This window comes from Impatiens glandulifera, chromosome 9, assembly GCF_907164915.1.
Source record: "Impatiens glandulifera chromosome 9, dImpGla2.1, whole genome shotgun sequence".
Taxonomy (NCBI): Eukaryota; Viridiplantae; Streptophyta; class Magnoliopsida; order Ericales; family Balsaminaceae; genus Impatiens; species Impatiens glandulifera.
The window spans coordinates 27,938,175-27,951,487 of NC_061870.1; the positions used below are offsets into that span (position 1 = coordinate 27,938,175).

A 13,313-nucleotide genomic window follows, 5' to 3' on the forward strand; every position below is an offset into this window, starting at 1 on the left:
TTTAGCCACATTCTTTTTCTCCATCTCCAAAACTGCAATATTTTTTTTGGCCGCTATTAATTTTTCATCGTTGAATTCTCCGGAAAAATTAGTTGATTAGACTTCATTTTGCCACATCAGTACCAATTGGGAGGTAACACATGTATTTTTTTTATTTTTTTACTTTGTAAACCCAAGAGTATAAATTTATAAATTTGGCAAAGGTATACACATAAGTCATACATTTATACATTATTTATTTATTTAATAATTTAGACAATTTCATAAACATATTAGAAGATGCTTGAACGGTGGGAAACAAAGGAACATGAGAGAGAAAGAGATTAGATTAGGTGATTGGTCCGTTGGGTCCCGAACGTGCCTTCCTTAATTGCCGTTAATTCTTACGTTACAAAAGTAGGTTGTGGCGGTACCAACCGGATGATTTCCGCGTCTAGATCTTCTTTTTCCCTAAACCATTGTCGGTGGCAGTAAATATTTACACCATTATTTTAATATAAATTATAACCATTTAAATTTAATGAGAATCTTATTTTTATAAATAAAATTAATAACCGCAATCTCCATATCTCAACTATAATAATAAGATGTTTTTTTTAGACAGGAAAGGGTGAAGAAATAATTGTGGGTGTTTGTTGTTGTTGCCTTAATATGGACTGAAGGGAGGGAGGGACCATGAAAAAAACAATGAATACATGGTATGCATGTCTAGTCCAAAGGCCAAATCAATGCAATTCTCAGCATGCCTTTGCAAGCTCGGCCCTTTTCTTTTCTTTTTTTATTTTTTTTATTTAATATACAAAAAGAAGATGAGAATGATGCAATAATTTGTCCTATTGAGTAACAAGTAACAACTCTAATTATTATTATTATTATTATTATGTTTTGTAGCAGTTAGTAAAACCAATATTGGCAAAGTTAGTTAGTTATTTGGAAAGTATTTTACCTGACAGTTAAAGTGTAAAGTACTACTACTAGCTATCTATATTCTATTCACAAATCAAGCTTTAACCATTCTCTTATATATATATATATATATATATATATACATTCACTGTCCCTCACTTTTACTTTTTACTTTTACTGCAATTTCTTCTAAACAAATTGTATTTGTTTATTTTTAATCTGAAAGAGCCCATTAACTTTCATGTACCTATTTAATTTAATTTTTATATCCCAAATTCTAATTCACATCTTCAGTTTTATTGAGTATTAAAACCTAATAATTTAATTTTTATATATTGACACTTCTAAATTATTTAATAAATATATATTGATGTGTCCATTCCTTTTATCAATAAATAATAATAATAATAAAGTGGTGGACCCAAAATTAAAACAAGAACCCTACCCAAAGAAAAAGGGCAAAAGAGAAGCATCTTTGGACTTTGTGCTGCTGGACCCAATATTTTATTTTATTTTATAATTTATTTTTATTTTAAAATTAACATTTTGGTTTAGAAATAGAAAAAAAGTCTATAGAGATTAGGAGAATGTATTGAAATAATTTGTAAGATATTTCAATTTATAATTAGAACGCCTTAGGTTAAAAGTGAATGATATATCGGAAATTATGTTATCTTCCTATATTAAAATAGATTCCAAAAGGGATTGATTGAAGTTGAAAATTCGATTAAAAGTGAAACCGTTTCAAATTAATTTTGTTCAAAATGTTTTTCTTTGTGATTTCAAAATCAATGCCCTATTACCAACCCAAACTCATTTACAAACTGGACTAATAAAGGCTTAACTAAATGGGCCATTTGGATTGGGTTTTAATTAACTACCTTTTTATATTGGGCTCATACCTACCCACATTCATACATAGCCCAAAAAACAATTTAATCTATTCCGCTTCCGCCGAGTTAACTCGCAACTTGAAACAATGAACTTGAGTTGTTAACAATGGATCACAATCCGCCGTTTTTGCCTCGTTTGGGTGTACATTGATTCTCTCCATTTCCTACCAGCAGCAGCGTCTGAAGATTCTTCACGCCAGCAATCATGATTTTCGGAGCTCTAAGATCTATTGTACGACCTGTTTCTCGATCCATATTAATGTCAAGAACTGCATTAACCTTTCCTTCCGTCCCTTCTCCGCCTGTCGCCGGCTCACTGATCCGCCAAAATCCTTTATGGATCATGGGTTCGAGTCCTTTGCACAGCTTGACGGACACCCGCTTTCCAAAGAGAAGGCCTCAGTATAATCCTCTCAGGAAAAGAGCCAGTCTTAGACCATCTGGTATGTCATTTCATCATAGTATCTTTTACTCTCTTTGATTAGAACTAGGGTTTTAGTTTCATGATTGATTTAAGTTTAGAGATTCTGGGTTCAAATGGGGGAATTGTTGATCTGGTTCTTGAAACATGTAGGGCCATATGCTTGGGTTAAATACGTGCCTGGGCAGCCAATACTTCCCAATCAACCAAATGAAGGAAGTTTTAAGAATAGAAATGCTAAGAAAAGAAGGTTACAAAGGCGAGCTTTTATACTGGTGCGTGTTCAAACATGAAAAAGAATTGTCTTTGGTTTCTGGGTGTTTATTCTTGATACTGGGTTTTTAATGATTGTGCAGTCTGAAGCAAAGAAAAGGAATGCTCTAGTGAGGGATGCTAATAAGAAGAAGAAAATCAAGCAAGTGGAAAGAAAGATGGCTGCTGTTGCAAGAGAAAGAGCTTGGACTGAAAGACTGGCAGAGCTTCAGCTGCTTGAGAAAGAACCTAAAAATGCCATTGTTTGAAGAAAACACAACAACAACAACAAAAACACTTGTTTTTAGTGGTAGCAGATGAATGAATGAATGCTCTGTTTTTTGGATCTTCTTCTTTTGCATTGCTTCTTGTTCGAGTTTGGGTTTTGTGTAATCATCTGCTACTTGTTGTTCAGGTGCTTCTCTATAGTCAATTTATTTCTTAGGAAAATTGAAATAATAGGCCTTTAAACCCCCAGTTGAACAGTTCTCTGCCTATTTGGAATCATTTATGTTTAATGTATTCTGTTCTTTTTATCTACTAAGATTTATGAAATTTGTATTGGATTATTTAAAGTTTTTGAGCTTCAATTTCACTCAAAATGCACTCAAGGGTCTTCACGAGAACTAATGTTGGGACGTGCTCATTGATGGAAACTCATTCATGCGCGGAGGTGAATCCCGTTACTCGACAAAAGTGGATCATTTGATTTGACAAATGATACTCATTCTCGCGTGGAGGCGAATCCCCCGATCATTTGACAAATGATTCACTTTTGTTTTAGTCAATAATTTGGTTAAGGTTGTTTTTGCACTTTGAGTGACTTTAATAAATGATTATGATGTTTTAAAAAAAAAAAATCAAACACATCAAGACAACTACTTTGAAAAAGAGAGAAGAAAAAATGAAATTCTAATAAAAAAAAATGAGACAACCAAATAGCTTACAGATTTGTCTAAAGAATAGAGAGAAACAGAATCCAACTTCTTCTGAGCAAAAAAAAAAAAAAAACCCAAGTTCCTGATAGTAATCGACAGTCAAACCAAGAAGGACGATGGAGAGATGCAGCGTAGCAGCTAATCGTTTGCTCAGAAACCACCGAAAAAGAAGCGTCTTACGTTGTCTATTAAATCCTAGCTGTACCAATGAATTCCAGTTCTTCGCCTCAGGTTTTGCTTTATACATGTCTCATTTTCTATACTTTAGTTGCTAAGAATTCTAGATTCGTCTGCATGATTATCAAGGGCGTTCCTTACGTAATTATATTTCTTCGATGCCGAAATATAGAAAAGGATCATATAGTTGGATGTTCCAATTAGTATAGTATATGAATCTTTTCGTGGGTTTAACAAATTGACATGATTTTGCTGTTTGATTAGAAAGCTTTCGTTTCAAAATATTTTCAAGACTAGCTCAGCTTTTTTAGAGTACTGTTACATTGCTAATTACCCTTTGCATCAGAGACGAATAACCTGACAAAGATTTAGTTTTTTCTGTTCTTGATTCATTGGATTTTGTAGAAGCAAAATAAATTAGATGTCATTTCCAAACGTGCAAGCACCATTTGATCAATGATTTAGCTGAAATGCATTATGTAAAAATGGATGGAGATAGGAAATAGAGTAAGGTCCTTAGGTTATTTTCTATTTTTAATATGTTATTTATTCTCTTCCTCTAATTTACAGGCTTCAGTTCCTCGTATCTTCTCGAGAGAGGTCACCCAACACCATCTCATCCACCAAGGGACTATAAAAGTTGGGATTTCGCTCGGATGGGAAGATATGCTGGGAGTACTGGCCAAAACAAGTATAGGTTCTACAGTTCAATACCTGCTGACTTAAAGAGGAGTCTGAGATTCTCATCCATAACTTCAGATGACATTGCCTACTTCAAAGAGATATTGGGGGAGAAAAGTGTAATCCAGGATGAGGACAGGCTTTTGGCTGCAAATGCAGATTGGATGAACAAATACAAAGGCTCAAGTAATCTTCTGCTTCAACCTAGGAGCACTGACGAGGTTATCGTCTATATATATTTGTTTGTTTTCAATAATTGAATTCCACATCCTTGACACAGTTTATGGGAAATGCATGTGCCATTTAGGTGTATATCATAACTTCACAACAAAACCTTGTTTTCAGTGTTTCACATGCAATCAATGAACTTTTGTTTTGTCTCCCTTCTATGAATTTATTGATTGACACATGGGTTAGATGAAGAGATACCATATCTAACAAAATTTCACCATTCACGAGTAAGAGTGGGAACTGCTACATTGCTACATGCTAATTGGTCAATCCTATTCTATTTTTCAGTACATTACAAGATATGTTTGTTTTGTGGAATAGTTGGACTCATAATTCGGATTTCTTCAATTCTTACCTTTGAGCATCTGAAGAAATTGGAATCGTAACAAAAATGTGAAATAATGTGTGTAACAAGCTAGCCATTTACATAACAAATCACTACACTGAGAGAGACTAGCTTAATTCCCTATTTCCTTTTGTGAGAAACATTAATTTCCTTAAAAACATCTGTGTGTTTCTTTATTTGTCTACCATCAAATGAAAAGAGTAATCATTATTTTTTTTTCCAATTAATATCTATATACATCCATGCAGGTATCTAAAATTCTAAAGTACTGCAATTCCAGATGTTTAGCTGTTGTCCCTCAAGGTGGAAATACAGGTCTTGTTGGGGGCAGTGTTCCTGTTTTCGATGAGGTAAGGGTTTCCTTCCCCTTTTTTGTTGCCCCATTGCCAGATCTCCCATCCTCATTGCTGTAGTCTTTGTTGTTCCTAAAATGTAATTTTTAATTGTCTCCAATTGTCATCAAGAAAACTGCAGATTATTGTTAGCATGGCTTCCATGGATAAAGTAATATCATTTGATGAGGTAAGCTTTAGGATTAGGGAATTATATATGATTCTATGTCAATGTTTGTCATTCTAGCTACTTTAGGATGAGTATAACATTGCATGAAAATTTAACTGTAGGATAATGAATGTATTGTTGCTTATTCTATTTAATTTTTTTTATGTTAGTTATCTCTCGCCCTCTCTTTCTTTTTGCTGTTTTGGTTGGGGGAAGGGAAGGGGTCATGTCTTTTTCCTCAAGGTAGTTTTGCTTGAGTGAAAACTTTTTGGTTTTCCTGTGCTTCAGTGAAAAGCTTTTTAGATTTACATTTTATTTAATATGATATTCGTACATTATTGTTGTAAGCCACCAAGAGATTGAGAGATGGGAACAGACTCACTTCACTGTCTGATGTTTTTTATTGATCAGAAAATAAAGCATTACATCAAAGTATATACATCTAAAAAATGAAAGAATGCTGTAGTGTGTAGTTACTACAACTTCTACTCTAACCCACTAACTATACACTTTTACCACTATCTAATTACAAACATATGCACAATTGTCAATAGTATTTTCTGATTGCCTGTTTCTTCCCATGTCATTCTTTAGTCGTTATGCTAAAACAACCTATTTTTCATTATATGCATAAACCTTTTTTAAAAAGGTATATTATTGTCAATATTTGTAAATGGAATATCTAATATCAATATTACTCTCCAAATCGACGTGTTTGACTAATACTTTTTATGTTCCCTCAAATTTTCAGGTCAGTGGAATCCTTGTGTGTGAAGCAGGGTGCATCTTGGAAAACCTGGGGTCTTTCCTGGACACAAAGGGGTATTTTATTTTATTTTAGAAAATTGCTAATTATAGGTTTCCTTTTGCAACTGAATTTATTTATGGGTTATAGGTTTTTTTAAGCTAGACTTCTATTCCTCTCTGGAGAAAAACTTATGGGTTATTTATGGGTTTAGGAAAACTTCATTTCATACGAAAATATTAATTTTTAAAATACCATAAACGCAAATATCTAATATACCCAAAACATATCTAGCTTTAAAATGTAGTTGTTTTAACAATTCAATTGATCTTCTGGCATTCAATCTTGAAATGGTTGCATTTAATAATCCCAATGCTTATTAGTTTTATGTATTTCAAAAGCCTAATAGTGATTTAACTACATCCAACGAAACTGATTTCACAATTAGTGTTATGCTAGAACCCACAATATTTATTGTAAATAACTTAATGATGAAATCCTTTACTATTCTCTCTCAACCTGGTATGATTGTCATATTTTGCTTATTTCTGAAATTTAACATGAATATATCAACTGTCCTGCAATCTGACTTGTATAATTTTCTTTTCCATGTTTCCCTTGAGATTCGTGGAAAACTTAGATATGAGACAAATAACACAAAGTAGATAAAAAAAACTATGGTGGTCTGGCTGGCTTCTTGATGTACCAATATCATATGTAACAGAAAATGTAGTACTACTTCAATCAAATTCCTGATTGCACATTAATTCCACTACCGTTAAATATTATCTGATTATGTTGATTAATTTGCTTACTATAATAGTTTGTCATATATTCAGATTGTATTGGAACTTAAAATCCTCATACATAAAGTTGACTGGTCAATTACTTCTCTAATAGATTTACCATGCCGTTAGATCTGGGTGCCAAGGGCACATGCCAAATTGGTGGAAACGTCTCAACTAATGCTGGTGGTTTGCGTTTGATTCGTTATGGATCTCTTCATGGAACAGTTCTTGGTGACTATTTTGCTCCTACTTTTTCTTTCACTAGCCTGTTTTAATGGTGAATTGACATGTTGAAATGTGTAAAAATGATTTCGTGAAGAAAGACCACTTTGTTAGCATGTGTCCAGGTTTTGAAAATAAAATATAACCTGTAGCAATAGACATCTATTTTACCTTTTGTTACAAAAGGTGAAGGTGGGGGATTCACATTGGTGAACAATAAATTCCTGACTAGTTGCTCTATTATGGGCACAATCCTAAACCTTCTCTTACTTCATTAGAATTGAACTGTTGTGTACATACCAAATCCATAATTCTTGGTTTAGAGAAGAATTACGGTAAAAAAGAGGATAATGGCCAAAACCTAGAGAACAGAGCGTAATCCAAAAGATGAGAAGAGAGAGCATAACTCTTCATTTCATTCATCATATCATATTCTATTACATTTCTCTTTTTATATGCATACAAACATCCTGCTTACAACTTTACCATCTACTATTACACGAATATCCTAATCCTACTCTGCTATTCACAATCCTAAAATGTTATGATGCCAATGCTATTCTTCATTCTATGGGTTCAATCCCTATTCATTCCATTACTTGGAAAATTAGGTCACAATTTCTGCTGTGTCATCCTTAGTTTCTTGTTGTTGAATTGCTCATACAAGTTACAACAATCTCAAATTACTAATAAAAGTAAGAATCTTTCAGGATTGGAAGCTGTTTTAGCAAATGGTACGGTGCTGGACATGCTAGGGACATTACGCAAAGATAACACTGGATATGACTTAAAGCATTTATTCATAGGTATGCTATCAATCATTATTCAACTTGTAGGCATGCTATGTTTAGTGGCAAGTTATGCACACACTGTCCTTACAATCCAGAATGAAAATGATATTTTCTAATCTGAAACAGGAAGTGAAGGATCCTTAGGGATTGTCACTAAGGTTTCTTTGCTTACTCCACCGAAGTTGGCTTCTGTTAATCTAGCTTTTCTTGCTTGTGAGGATTATTTGAGTTGTCAGGTAAAACTCATTTTCTGTATATCCAACTAGCGTCATTATTTTAGGCATTACTTCATCTAAGTTTATACACACACACACATATATATATAATATTTTTTCATTCTGCTCATCAGAAATTGCTAATGGAAGCCAAAAGGAAGCTTGGAGATATTTTATCTGCTTTTGAGTTTTTGGATAGTAACTCACTGGATCTGGTAATTTCAATTTCAAATTCTGATTTCTTATGTTTCCTTGAGCTTGGGTATATTGACTTGTTTTGATGTTCTTCTTTAAATGCTTTGTGCCGAAATTGATGTTGTTATGTTGTGCAGCAGTTCCAGTTCATTTTTGTTTCATTAAAATCTAACGTCTAGCAATCTTCACTCAACCATTTTTGTTACCCCAGTTCTTTAATACACTTATAATATAAATAGCCATTTCATTTACCTTGTCAAAACCGTAGACTTCCCCATCAGTTCATTCATCAAGCTTATACTACTCTAGGTCTTCTTTTTTTTCCATCTACTCTAGGTTCTCAAGATAAATTGATTAGAAAATTTCTGGAACTTGATGTTGAATATTTTTTTTATATTACATGGAACAGGTCTTGAATCATTTAGAAGGTGTACGGAATCCTCTACCTCCCTCATTGCACAACTTCTATGTTCTGATTGAGACAACTGGCAGTGATGAATCCTATGACAAGTAATCTTCTTGCTAACTAGATGCATTGTAGATGTTGGAACTAGTTGTCTACAATAGTAATGTTTTATCATTTATGTTATGGTCTACCCAGTTTGGATACTCCTGTGTTTCTAAATAAACAATGCCTTATGCATGCATTCCCTTTTTATTCTTCCATTTCCCCCTATCCTGTAAAAGATAGTTTTAGTACCAGCTTCTGCGGTAAATGTTAGAAGTTTAAGGAATATGGCAAGAGGAACCTCAATATAAGTCGTGTATCTTCATTATCCTTCTAATAGCATAATGTATGTATTTGCTTGTTGGTTATATCAGTTCTTAAAACAATTATGTTCATGGAACTTGCATAGTGTATTTTTCTACAATTTAATGTTATTTCACAAGGCATGTGCATTTTCTTATTTTTCTGTTTCCTTTTGAACATTATTTTCTGTCTACAGAGAGAAGCTTGAGGCATTCCTACTTGGATCTATGCAAGATGGTTTGATATCTGATGGAGCTCTTGCTCAGGACATAAACCAGGCATCAGCATTTTGGCATATTCGAGAGGTTCTTTTTAATGCATAGCTTTTAAATTATTCCTCTCTTAAATCAAGCTTCCCTTGTTGAAAACATTATTTGTGTACCTGATGGATAAGAATTTTATTTAGCACATTCTTATGGTTATAGATGAGAGTTCTAACTATTGAAGAGTCTTAAAAATAATCATTTTCTTTTCATAGTAACTTAAAAGTGTTCGCTTATAAGAATATTTATCTTAAAGCATTGATTTCTCTGCAGTGAATTAGGGGGTCCTAATACTCTTAGTAGCAGTGATTAACATGTTTAGAGCTTGAGCGGTTGTGAAGCGAATTGATCTCCTTTTTGCTTGTTTTTATTCACATCATTGCATAAAATGGTTCACTTTTGGTCACAGGGTATTCCAGAAGCACTGATGAAAGCAGGGGCTGTATACAAATATGATTTGTCACTTCCAGTTGAGAAGATGTATGATCTTGTCAAAGAGATGCGTATTCGACTAGGTAATTGTATTATCAATCATCTCATCATTTCTTCCCAAAAATGCAAAATTCTTATATATAGATGTTTCTCTCCACAATAATAGTATTGAATAGATTTGCATTCCACATTGCTTGCATTTCTTGATATTGATATTGATATTTTTCCCACTAATTTAACCAGCTTTTTTTAATTATATTTGTTTGACTCATTCTTCAAATCCTAAATTGTAGGTTCTTCTGCCAATGTAGTAGGATATGGACATCTTGGGGATGGAAATTTGCATCTAAACATATCACTACCAAAATATGACGACGCCGTACTATTTGTTGCTCTTATCTGCAAGTGACTATCTTGAAATTTGAAATGTTTTGGTTCTCAGTTTTGTACAATCTTGCAGGTATTTGCACAAATCGAACCTTATGTCTATGAATGGACATCCAAGCATCGTGGTAGTATCAGCGCTGAACATGGCATGGGACTCATGAAAGCCAGCAAGATTTACTACAGCAAAGCACCAGAAACTGTAAAAATTCATCTCTCGTTTTTCTTAGTGCATGTTATGATTGAAGTTTATATCATTACTAACTTGAGGAAATCTGAGGAACTGTAGGAGTATTATTAGTGTTCAATTTTACATTTCTAAAGATGTATGGAAAATATTTGCAATACACTAATTCAATTACACTGCACAGGTGCATCTAATGGCTTCCATAAAGAAGTTGGTGGATCCCAATGCGATACTGAACCCATACAAAGTTCTCCCACCATCTCTCATAATCTGAAACCGAGGTGAGTACTGAATGCCTTATTACAGAGTAAATAAACTTCGAGAATTGAAAAAGGTAGTAATAGGCTCTATATACTGATCTATTATTAACTTGAAGGGTTTCTGAATGTGCAAAACTGTAGTTTTGGGGACAAAAAAACTTGTCATTCTTTATGTAGTCGTTTAATACCATAAATCTTTGCTTATTTTCAAATATTTGATTGTCTTACTCTTCTGGTACAGATGTGCATTTCTATAGAAAGGTGGGAAACAAGAACAAGTGTGAAGAAATTATAATTATGAGCAAAGGTAAGACACACACACACATGACACAACTCTTAACCAAATAATGAACTGCAATTACCTAATGCAGTATTGTGGCTCTGGCATAATAATAAGAAGGCTGTAAAATAAACAAGAATATTATGTTCAATATCATCACAATTTATTTATTTATTTGTCTTTTATTGTTTAATTTCCACATTATGTCATTGTCCACTAACTCTCCACCATTTTATGTTATTTAACTCGAAGTCTGAAGGAGTTTAATATGAATGTAAACTTAGCCAAAACAAAAACAGGCAGTTGGAAATAGTCACTGTAGATAACTGATCATCTTTGTCACCAATGAGTAAATAAGTCAATTTGTCTTCCCTTGTCGTCATTTTTTTTTTGTAAACAAGGCTTTCGCAAACAAGGTAAGATTTTCCATGGAAGCTTAGGGGAAAGGTTAATAATAATAAATTGATGATTCTACTTACAAAGGAAATCTCAAGTCAGAAATCAAAGATTGGAATATGCTAATCCTCCATTCATGAATTTAGTATTCTTGGATTACAAGGTCACACCACAATAAAAGGAAATTGTATCATTAACTTCTCGTCCAGTCATTAAGAACCTTCTTCATGTTAGGGCTTAATTGAATTATTTCATCCTCAATCAATTCTCACCATAAAATCATCAATGAAGAATTTTAAGTTTTTGATCAAAATAATCCAAACTTTTCATCACATAAAAGAAAAACATAAAATAAACCCAATCAAATAAACTCCAAATTATATATAAAAAAAACCCAGTTATAGGTAGTGAATCTTTAATTGGTAATTCATAGTTGCAACTAGCTTATAAATATTCATAATTAATTTCTTTAAAGTAAAACTAATATTGATATATTGTTACATAATAAATACAATATTTTTATATTTTTACTTGTATAATTAAAAGTTAAAATAAAATAAAGTATTCTATTATGAAACATAAGGAAGGTGTTTTACAAAGAAAAGTATATTTGTGGATCAAATGAAATTAGGGTGAAATTATGCAATTTAAAAAAGTTAAAGAGGAGGTTCCAATATGAGAAAGAGTTTAAGGATATATATATGTTTCCTTTGGGAGAGAGAGACTGAAGAGGAGAGACACGACGATGATTGTGCATTTGTGTCGTCAACAAAGCAGCATTTCGCTTTTACTTCTTCTTCTTCTTCTTCCTGTTCTTTTTCCATTATCGTTTCCGCCGAGCCGAGCCATGAACACTTCTTCTTCTACAGCGTCGCGTAAGGTATTTTCTATCTATATCTATCTATCTCCGTTTTGTTTTGTTTAATAGATTCCCTGTATTAATATCTATCTATCTTTGATTCGACTATTTATCATCATCCATCTTCAATCATAATCATAATCATCCTTATTGTAAATTGATTATTCATGTTTCTAATTCCAACCTCCACCCATCTCAATCATCTTCAATCTCTTTTCCTTTTGTATTTCTTTCTCAAATTTGTACTCTTATGATCAGGCTCTGAGTACGATTGCTTCGAGAAGACTTCAGAAGGAGTTATTGGAGTGGCAGCAACATCCTCCAGCAGGTTTCAAGCACAAAGTGACAGATAATCTTCAAAGGTTAGTTAGTTCGCCATCTCTCCCTACCCTAGGGTTATAGAAATGAATTATTAGACAGATTGTCGGTCCTTGTTTTGATTTGAAGGTGGATAATAGAAGTTCATGGAGCTCCAGGGACTCTGTATTCCAATGAAATCTATCAACTGCAGATTGATTTTCCTGAACAATATCCCATGGAAGCTCCACAGGTTCATTATTATTTCGAATTTTTGATTGTTTTTCACTATATATCATAATTCATAATATATGACTTAAGTGCAGGTTATTTTTTCCCAACCCGCTCCCCTGCATCCTCATATCTACAGTAATGGACATATCTGTTTAGGTAAGTAAGTAAGTTCAACTTAGATGATGATGATGAAGAAAAATCTATACAACACTTTTGTTTTTGTCGTAGATATCTTGTATGACTCATGGTCTCCAGCTATGACTGTTATCTCGATCTGTATCAGCATTCTGTCAATGCTTTCAAGTTCAACTGCTAAGGTCTGCTGAATTTTGTTCTTCTCGATAATCTAAATGATTCTTCTAATTTGACCTAATAATGATCGGTATGTAAATGGTTTGGATTGCAGCAACTTCCTGAAGACAATGATCGGTATGTAAGGAACTGTAGAAATGGGAGATCACCAAAAGAGACAAGGTGGTGGTTCCATGACGATAAAGTGTAGTAAGTAGAATCGAGAAAGACTACCACTTTGATTTACATCAGAAGAACACTGATAAAGACTACTTTATATAATAACTGTGTTTTCTGGATTATGTTATTTGTATATTATTACTGAAGGATGCTTTCTCATTCAAATAATGTTCTAGCTTAACATTCTGGCAATGGCA

General features: G+C 33.2%; 3 protein-coding genes across 3 annotated transcripts; all 3 read left to right on the top strand.

Annotated features, from left to right (window-relative positions):
- The first annotated feature begins 1,878 nt into the window (after positions 1-1,878).
- LOC124915278 lies at positions 1,879-3,041 on the top strand. Its single transcript, XM_047455969.1, has 3 exons — positions 1,879-2,242; positions 2,374-2,495; positions 2,577-3,041. The coding sequence occupies exons 1-3, from the start codon at positions 2,005-2,007 to the stop codon at positions 2,739-2,741; spliced, it is 525 nt and encodes a 174-aa protein (XP_047311925.1). The 5' UTR covers positions 1,879-2,004; the 3' UTR covers positions 2,742-3,041.
- Positions 3,042-3,426: 385 nt separating this feature from the next.
- On the top strand, positions 3,427-11,052 carry LOC124915213 (D-2-hydroxyglutarate dehydrogenase, mitochondrial). Its single transcript, XM_047455890.1, has 16 exons — positions 3,427-3,641; positions 4,158-4,489; positions 5,094-5,195; positions 5,320-5,367; positions 6,098-6,168; positions 6,992-7,110; positions 7,812-7,907; positions 8,019-8,128; positions 8,242-8,322; positions 8,712-8,812; positions 9,250-9,358; positions 9,726-9,831; positions 10,042-10,127; positions 10,209-10,334; positions 10,504-10,600; positions 10,821-11,052. The coding sequence occupies exons 1-15, from the start codon at positions 3,527-3,529 to the stop codon at positions 10,591-10,593; spliced, it is 1,692 nt and encodes a 563-aa protein (XP_047311846.1). The 5' UTR covers positions 3,427-3,526; the 3' UTR covers positions 10,594-10,600; positions 10,821-11,052.
- A 927-nt stretch (positions 11,053-11,979) lies between these two features.
- Positions 11,980-13,302, top strand: LOC124915642 (probable ubiquitin-conjugating enzyme E2 16). Its single transcript, XM_047456398.1, has 6 exons — positions 11,980-12,135; positions 12,373-12,476; positions 12,562-12,664; positions 12,738-12,801; positions 12,874-12,962; positions 13,052-13,302. The coding sequence occupies exons 1-6, from the start codon at positions 12,001-12,003 to the stop codon at positions 13,145-13,147; spliced, it is 591 nt and encodes a 196-aa protein (XP_047312354.1). The 5' UTR covers positions 11,980-12,000; the 3' UTR covers positions 13,148-13,302.
- The last annotated feature ends 11 nt before the right edge of the window (positions 13,303-13,313 follow it).